The sequence below is a fragment of the Malaya genurostris genome, chromosome 1 (assembly GCF_030247185.1).
Source record: "Malaya genurostris strain Urasoe2022 chromosome 1, Malgen_1.1, whole genome shotgun sequence".
NCBI classification, from domain to species: domain Eukaryota; kingdom Metazoa; phylum Arthropoda; class Insecta; order Diptera; family Culicidae; genus Malaya; species Malaya genurostris.
Window position 1 is genome coordinate 59772300 of NC_080570.1, and position 9406 is coordinate 59781705.

At 38.7% G+C, this 9406-nt stretch overlaps 1 protein-coding gene across 1 annotated transcript; it reads right to left on the minus strand.

Moving 5' to 3' along the window:
• Nucleotides 1-5153: 5153 nt before the first annotated feature.
• Nucleotides 5154-6961, minus strand: LOC131440201 (triosephosphate isomerase). Its single transcript, XM_058611269.1, has 3 exons — nucleotides 6807-6961; nucleotides 6432-6672; nucleotides 5154-5901 (listed from the first exon to the last, which is right to left on the minus strand). The coding sequence occupies exons 2-3, from the start codon at nucleotides 6618-6620 to the stop codon at nucleotides 5347-5349; spliced, it is 744 nt and encodes a 247-aa protein (XP_058467252.1). The 5' UTR covers nucleotides 6621-6672; nucleotides 6807-6961; the 3' UTR covers nucleotides 5154-5346.
• Between the last annotated feature and the right edge of the window lie 2445 nt (nucleotides 6962-9406).

Sequence of the window (9406 nt, forward strand, 5' to 3'; positions counted from 1 at the left end):
GTGTGAACAGTAGGAGTTTTACGCGCTTGATGATAAAGCGATGTTTCGGAGAAAAGTGATACACGATTTTAAATACTGTTTTATGAAATTGTTTGCTAGCACCTAAAAGACTACGCACAGCACCTTTTTTCATGATGTTTCGATTTTAGCACGGTTCGTTTTTGGCAACATAATCGTTCGAACATGTATTAGAAAGATGGCAGTATTTTTAAATTCTAAACAACTTCATATTTATGTTGATTTATACTGCTTACAGCAATAATTGCTGGAAGAACACAACTTCTTACACCCTTATACCATTCGAAGAAATTCGTCGAGATAAACAAATTTGTATGTTAAAAATAATATCTTTGATTTTTCTCGAATATGGCTTAACTGATTTCTACAAACTATGATATAAACTATGACTCATATGATCAGTCCTATGCTCCTATATAAGGTCTTGAATTTCATTTGGATCCGACTTTTGGTTCCGGAACTACAGGATGATATATGTAATGAAATTAAAATAATGTCACTCATTTTGCTCGTAGATGGCTGGACCGATTTCGTCCATCTCATATTCAAATAAAAGGTCTTAAGGTCCCATAAAAACTGCTTGATTTATAATCATATTTGACATCCGGTTCAGGAGCTACAGGATGATTAGTGTAAAAATTTCACATAAATCTATCGGGTTCACCAGTGGCGTACCGAGCAAATTTGGCGCCCGGGTCAAAATAAGAGATTTGCCGCCCCATCGTTTGTTTAGTGAGCAAAATAAAACAAAGCTGAACTTCATCTCCGAAAAGATGACTTGGGCAAGCAAAAAAAAAAGGCCCCAAGGAGTAGTTTGCCGCCCCTTTAAAAACGTTGCACCCGGGGTGAGTGCCATTTTTTCTGCTCCAGTTTCCTGGCAACGTAACAAAACATGAAAGAGAAATAAAATCGGTTCAGAAAGGCTGCCAAACAAGCGGTAGTTTTATTGGTTTTTGTGTGATGTAGTCAAACTTGTAACCGAAAATATCAAAACTTTCTTGGTCACCTGGCCCATCGAGAGTCATTTTGCACATATGCGAGAGAGCATCGATTGTCACCCGTTTAGATTAAAAGGAATAATTTAAAGGTTCATCGATTCGTCTTGCAGTTCCAAAATTACAAGGTAATGAGTGATTAAAATTTCAAACTGTAAATTAGAACAGAATTAAAATAATTTCATGAAAACTAAAAATATCGAGAATATTCACGCAAAAAACACATGCGGATTGATAAAAGAGGTATCATCTCACTGCTAGATGGTTTAAGCACGTTTTTTATAAACTAAAGTTTATAGAAAGGACGCTTTCCGTAAATTAGGAAATACTTCAGTGGTGGTGAGCGAAACAATCGATAAATAAGAAAGATTACCCAGACAAAAAGGCGGGTGGGTAATGTCAGAGACATAACTGGATGTCGTGAATACGAAAACAACTGACATGTTCCTTAACACTTCCGAATATCAATTGTATGAATTATGCACGCATTCCCCTTTTTCACATTTTTCGCAAAAACAAAGAAAGCTTCACTTGATCTCGATTACTGTGAATTTCACACAGCGAAAAGTGCACAAATCTAAGCAAACTGTTCTTGATTTGTAGTAAACTGAGGATATTTCCCTACGATTTGCAAACAACAAATCCTAATAGTTCTTTAGAAAACTTTTAGAGCCATTAGAACGGCTGATATTGTGCAATGCTCTCCACCGTTGTTTTTTTCCCAATGCTAATGACTGGCAGCTGTGACGAATTCGCTCTTGTCGAAAGCGAAACTAGCTGTGCAGACGACACAAAACACATCTGCTCATAGGGGCGATAGAATCCAAACTGATTCAATTTTTGTTAAGAGATTTCCTTTTATGTGATTTCGTTTGTAGCTTTTTCACTAATGGGCGGTCCTAACGGCTATAAAAATAGCCGCATTCAGAATTTTAATGTTGATTATTTCATTTCGGATTTGCATAATTTATTGAAAGAAACTATCAATATGCTGAAGGAACTCGTTTCTAGCATTCAGAAAAGTCAAATTGCGTAATTCTCTACGACATTAAACTCTGGAACATTTTTCGCAAAAACAAAGAAAGCTTCACTTGATCTCGATTACTGTGAGTTTCACACAGCGAAAAGTGCACAAATCTAAGCAAACTGTTCTTGATTTGCCGTAAACTGAGGATATTTCCCTACGATTTGCGAACAACAAATCCTAATAGTTCTTTAGAAAACTTTTAGAGCCATTAGAACGGCTGATATTGTGCAATGCTCTCCATCGTTGTTTTTTTCCCAATGCTAATGACTGGCAGCTGTGACGTAATCGCTCTTGTCGAAAGCGTGCAGACGACACAAAACACATCTGCTCGCAGTGGCGATACAATCCAAACTGATTCAAGTTTTGTTGAGAGGCTTGTTTCTATCTGATTTCGTTTGTAGCTTTTTCACTTATGGGCGGTCCTAACGGCTATAAAAATAGCCGCATACAGAATTTTAATGTCGATTATTTCATTTCGGATTTGCATATTTTATTGAAAGAAACTATCAATATGCTGAAGGGACTCGTTTCTAGCATTCACAAGGACCAAATTGAGAAACTCACTGCGATATTCACCACTTTTCGGAACATTTTTCCCGGACGATTTGTTGTACAGCAGCAGATATTTTGTTCTCTTCCTTAGAACGCGTTCTGATTCTTATCACTCTCTCAGAGGGTAAATTTTGAAAAGGCACCCCATAGTAAAGTAAGTCGTATTCACGACAAAAATGGGTTGTATAGAGGTACAGTAAAGTAAATTCCGCATAATTCTTTAGGAGTATTATTATGGTTTTAAGAACAACCGAATAGAAGTCTGGAATAGAGAACTGGACCCTGAGTTCAAGACCTAAATTTAGATCCAATAACACTCAGAATCCAGTTTCAGTCGCTGCTGGTTCTCGCCTTGGTGGCCAGCAAACGAATGAGAGATGCGACCTGAGCGTTTGAGGTTGTAACCACGCAGAAGGTGCATTCTCTCTCGCTGCTGGTGGAAAGTTTAACTCCCGCTGCTGCTGCTGGCTGGTCCTCGCGCCTCGATGGCCAGCAAGCGAATGAGAGATGCGACCTGAGCGTTTGAGGATTTAAACCACGCAGAAGGTGCATTCTCCGTCGCTGCTGGTTAACTCTCGCTGCTGCTGCTGGCTGGTCCTCTCGCCTCGATGGCCAGCAAGCGAATGAGAGATGCGACCTGAGCGTTTGAGGTTTTTATTAACCACGCAGAAGGTGCATTCTCTCTCGCTGCTGGTGGAAAGTTTAACCACAGACTAACAGACAGGACACTCAAATTAGATTCTTCAATCATTTTAACGGTCATTTCGAATATTCCTTTGTTTGGGACAGTACTCACATGTGTCATGATGGCGCCACGTTACCCTATCAAAAACATCCTGTCTGTCATCTAGACTGTGTTTATTTTTTTCATTTACCAACAGAGTTGCCATTCATACAGAATTACCTGTAATGTATTGATTTGTATACGTCCATGCGAATTTCATGCAGGATACAGATTTAATACATATTGCCAAAACTATATACATAATTGTGCCTACTTCTCATCCTCCAACGCAATTCAAAATCGAACCCGTTTTGTTACAATATTTACTTGCTTCTGGTCTGCCGCCACTTAATTTCGGGTGAAAACTACCAAAACAATAAAAAATAGTCTAGATGAACAACGTTGAGTCAAATAAATGGTTACCTTCAAACATCGCGAAAAAGTTAAATATATTATCAACGTAATCCAATAATTTATTGTGACGATTCATTTTCAAATATTTTGATGAAATCAGGCATCCCTGCAAGCAGCTGATCGGTGTTGACAAACGAGGGGAAACCAACTAGTAAAAAAACTTTTACATAACACAAGGGGTGTACAGATAGTAAATAGTTCGCGCAGTACAATATAGGTGGAGCTAGTGCATCACGAAAAATTATTTTATATAAGAATTTACTCATACTGTCATGTCTGTTAGTCTGTGGTTTAACTCCCGCTGCTGCTGCTGGCTGGTCCTCGCGCCTCGATGGCCAGCAAGCGAATGAGAGATGCGACCTGAGCGTTTGAGGATTTAAACCACGGAGAAGGTGCATTCTCCGTCGCTGCTGGTTAACTCTCGCTGCTGCTGCTGGCTGGTCCTCTCGCCTCGATGGCCAGCAAGCGAATGAGAGATGCAACCTGAGCGTTTGAGGTTTTTATTAACCACGCAGAAGGTGCATTCTCTCTCGCTGCTGGTGGAAAGTTTAACTCCCGCTGCTGCTGCTGGCTGGTCCTCGCGCCTCGATGGCCAGCAAGCGAATGAGAGATGCGACCTGAGCGTTTGAGGTTTTTATTAACCACGCAGAAGGTGCATTCTCTCTCGCTGCTGGTTGATGATTCCACTCCCACGACGTCTGCTTCCATCGAACGCACGAAAAGAAATGATCGATTTTCGACCACGGTTCCCCTTTTATACGCATTCAGTTGAAGATATGTGCCTGACTATCTCAAAATCGTCGTCCTTGCGCGAAAAACCCAAGCGAAAGTAAAAAGTTTTCCGCGTTGTTTTCAAATTTTAAGAAAACTTAATATTTGAGTTGTTTGTGGTTATCGCACACTGTTCAAAATATTATCCTGAATTCCTGATCATATTTTTGATGAAATGGTGAAAGAATTATGTTGCTACCATTAATACAAGTCGAGATATTCACGATTAAGTTCTGCCCATTCTTCCATATGGCTAATTTTGAAAAGGCACCCCATAGTAAAGTAAGTCGTATTCACGACAAAAATTTCGCGTTAAAACATTTAAAAGTTCTAGGAAGATCAGCACTTGTGTACGACGAAATGGGACTATACTTGCCGTGGTGGAACATTTATGACCCTTTCACCATATTCACACTCAGGACCGGGATGACTAAAGAACACAATGGCAGCAGTGGCATGGCCTCAAGGGCTTCTGCAATATTAACTGCAGTGCAGCCCGCGGTCATCTTTCGCATCCGCGGTGAAAAAAATAATGTTCGTATATTCATAGGCAAACTGTTTTCTTGAGCCACATAAAGTTTCGATCAAGAAATTTTCGAACATGAGTCAGATAAAGTTTCGAACATGGACAGTAATATTAAATCGTAAATGAAAATGAATCTCATATTTTTTTCTACTGAATAATCTCTGCATAATTTTATCGCTTAGCTGATAACAGATTAGAATTTGCTCTTACGTTATAATGTACTGGTGAAACTGTCGTCTTGGGCTAGTCGTTTTTCCCAAGAAGCCAAACTCGTGTATCATGTATTTCACTTCTCCAAATGACCTATTAGTAGTGATGCTCACTGTCTAGCGTTCACAATCTGAATGAATTCCGGTTTAAGAGATGCACCTCCCACCAGGAATCCGTCGATATCTGGTTTGGCAGCCAGCTCCCGGCAGTTGGCAGCAGTAACCGAACCACCGTACTGGATACGAATTGCTCCGGAAACATCAGCAGACACGTTTTCGGTAAACCATTTTCTCAGCGCTGCATGGACCTCCTGGGCCTGCTCCGGGGTAGCTGTTTTACCAGTGCCAATAGCCCAAACTGGCTCGTACGCGATCACTACATTGCTCCAGTCCTTCACCTTATCGGCAATGGCTTTCGTTTGCCGGAAGCAAACAGCCTCGGTTTGACCAGCTTCGCGCTCCTGCAGTGTTTCTCCGATACACGCGATCACCTTCAAACCTTCGGCAAGTGCATGAGCAATTTTGTCCGCAATCAGTTCGTCCGATTCGCCGAAAATGGCGCGCCGTTCCGAGTGACCGAGAATAACCCAGCCAATGTTCAAATCCTTCAGCATGGCCGGAGAGATTTCGCCCGTGAAGGCACCTTTCGCGACCTTGTACGAGTTCTGAAATTTTTAAAAGATGGTATTATATTTTATTGGTTCTTCGGCAACACTTTATTTCACTTTGGCATGTTAGGCACACGAATTAAGTAATTGTGATTGTGAGAATAAATATATATCCAAATATTTTAAGTAGAAGTAAACATTATTTTTTAGAATTTTTAATTCCAACCTTCTGTTCAGTACTTGCCAATAAGTTTTAATTACCATTTAAAAGATACAGGATAAGAAGCTAGATGGTAATCAGAATGTTATAACAATCTTTTATGTGGAAAAGAGCACTTCTATAAAATTAAAATAAATCTTTTCCTATTTTTGTATCACTGGCTTAAAGCTAGCACCTAGTCACAAAAAATTATCCATTGATAAACTGTGATAATTATTAAAAAATACTATTCAACCTTGAACTTGGCCAAACGCCAACAAAGTTTTCGGCTGACGACCTTTGTGTCCTTTCACTTTTATGCCACACTTCCGACCTTTGCTATAAACGACCCTGAGTGCCCCTCCCCCACCGAAAGGACACTACTAACCTGAGCAGCAACTCCAACACTGTCCGGCAGTTGGGAACGTGCTAGCGACAGATAGGGGGCTGGACATCCGACCACCACCTCGGTATCGGCATTCAGTGGTCCAGTGGTCAGCACTTTGCACAGTTCGGTGATGCTAGCCTTATCGCCATTCATCTTCCAGTTGCCTCCGACACAGAATTTGCGACCCATCTTGCTGACCAGTTTAACTGCTGCTTTACAGAATTGTGTAATCAGTTCGTACCTAGTGAAAACGAAAATCGATACTAAAATAACTTATTGTCACCACACTGCGAGGGCTTATCAGCTAAATGAAAGTGATAGTGGTTGGAACAGGATGAAACTTTTGTAGCTGAGAAACACAAAATAGCTTCCTACCGGTGCTACGGTTATTGCTTCAGTGGAGAAATTTTTCAACCTCCAGGTGACCTTTAGACGCGATAAGTCTCTCACGTAGGACAGTTATGTTCTCGCACGCCGGTACAACGCATCAGCGATGCCAGATAGTAGTAGTGTCATTTCCGTATATTGGCATCCTTCTCGGAAGCGCTGGCGGTGGAATTTTTTTGCTCGCCATACAAAACTGGTTCCCGTTCTCCGTTGATAAATTCAAATTTCCTTAGATTTCCGTACAAAAAAATCAAAATTCCGTAGATTTTGTCTATGGATCCGTGGGTCCGTAGAAAATCTTCGAATCTGTAGATCTACGGAGATTTCCGTAGATCTGACATCGCTGTAACGCATAACGAGAAGAAAAAACAAAAGAAAAAAACTGATCTAGATGAGATGCACAGTCGGTTTTTGTCTTGGATATGCATTACGGTACTAATACCATTGACAGACATGTGATTTCTGTACAATGATTTCTGTACAACACTGTACGCGTACAACGACGAGGTGACAGACATGTTTTGCGCACAGAATGATTATACAGTGAAACGAAACAACTCAGATGATCGATAATATAGAAATAGAATTTTTGCGGTTTGAGGTGTATTTCTAGTAACTGATTTATGACAGATATAATCAATGCCTCTCTGAATCATCAAACTAATTTTATGTGTGAGTGTTCATCGAATGACAGTTTCACTCATATCAAATTGTATGGTTTTAAGGTACATTTATGACACGTTTGTTCTGGGATACAGGATTTTTTCCTTCATTGTTTAAATGTAATTAGCATTAGGGAAAATTTGATGTCCATAATTTTGATGTTCTACCGTAACATTCACTGACATCGAATAAACATAGAAAATGGAGGAAATATGAAAGGCATTTAGAACTAATTTTCGAAACACGAGCACTATTTTTATGCAACGACGCCGATTTCTACCAAAAAGCTGATGAATCACTAAATTTTGTTTGTAAATCATACCAACTTCTGCCAAATCCGCATAAATTTCAAGGTGTTCAATCATAATTCCTTCTTCACCCGCATATTCACGATAAAAATAAAAGCGCATAAACTTTTAACATTGAGTCCTAAAATAATAAATAAATCTAAGATATTCTTAGTTTGTTACCATCAAAATCGGCATGGCACACACATATTCCAGCAAAGTTCTATGAACGTAACAGTTTATTCATTACGAAATTTTTATAAAAAGGATGATCATAAAGCTGATTTTGAAACATTCTTGAATTTTAAATCATTCCGCAATAGATTTGACATAGGCTTGATGCATAATTTTGCTTCATAAATCTTATGAAAAATGATCTACTAGACTGGAATATAATTTCATAATGGTTTTATTAGGATATTGAGGAGTTTGAAGTTGTTATGCTATATTTATGAAGTAACACTAAAAACTACTACAAGTATTTATTAAATTGAATATGTTACTTGCTACGTGTTCTGCTTCAATTTACCAATTTTACCGAAAGACATGATTCGCTGTTCTCTTTATTCATACCCAAAATAAGACTCTTTCTAAACAATTTAAAAACAAGTTTTCTTTCTATCCAACGGCAGTCAACCTGATGATGTAAGACAAAGTAATTAGAAGATTTAGAGTTTCCAGAAGTGAATATAGGGGACCAATGTGATAAATGGAATTTCGATTGGTCATCAATAAACAGGATGAATACACAATTGGTTTATTGATGTATTGGATATTTATCGTTTATTATTACCACATGTGCATTCATATGATGAATCATTATATTTTCAAATCCATTGAAACAATAAATTTACTTGTTATTGAATAGAAAACAATTACTCAATTGTGTTGGTTTTATGTGCAAATATGAATATATTATTTTCCTTATTTGTATTTCAAAACTTCACCAAATTTATTAACATTTCTTGGTTTGACTGCATTTTGAAAATATGCTACAACGTTGATAAAATATATAAGTTTTATGATGCTTGTTAGCATTTTACCGAGATTTTTTTCAAAATATGACGATGGTTGTTTATTATTTGATGCTCAGGCGAAGAAAATATTGTTTCATGAGTTCACCATCGCTCGCCAATGGCGCTGGTAGCAGTTAACAGTGATGTGATTTTGCGCAGTACAACGATTAGTGACCGTAGTACGGAAATCACCGTTGTATCATGATGCTCGCGTGATACCACCGTGATTCAGGGTGACAGACATGTGATTTCATGATGTACAGTGATACCGATATCACATGTCTGTCATAAGCATAACATGTGATTAGGGCATATCGTGCGATATGGCCTTTTGAGGTTACGAAAAATAATGCTCATTATTCAAGTTTTAAACATGAAATTCAAGCATATTGCGCACAATTTTGTAGATTGGGTTTCTATCTACGAGATTAAATCGATTATTGTGTAAATGGTGGTTGCAGAGCCGAGCAATGAGCATTATATTTTGTAACATTCGCAAGGGCCTATCGTGCGATATGCCCTAATCACATGTTACTACCGATTAGAGATTCTACGCCAGAGCTGCGAACTATTTTTTTTCAAAAAATTGTATTTGGTGGAAAAATCCATCTCGGAAAATCTA

Excerpts from the sequence above, each read along its gene's own strand:
- LOC131440201 (XM_058611269.1), bottom strand. The coding sequence starts at position 6,620 with ATGGGTCGCAAATTCTGTGTCGGAGGCAACTGGAAGATGAATGGCGAT. Across the intron at positions 5,902-6,431 it reads GTGTTGGAGTTGCTGCTCAG|AACTCGTACAAGGTCGCGAA; the intron begins GTTAGTAGTGTC and ends TAAAAATTTCAG.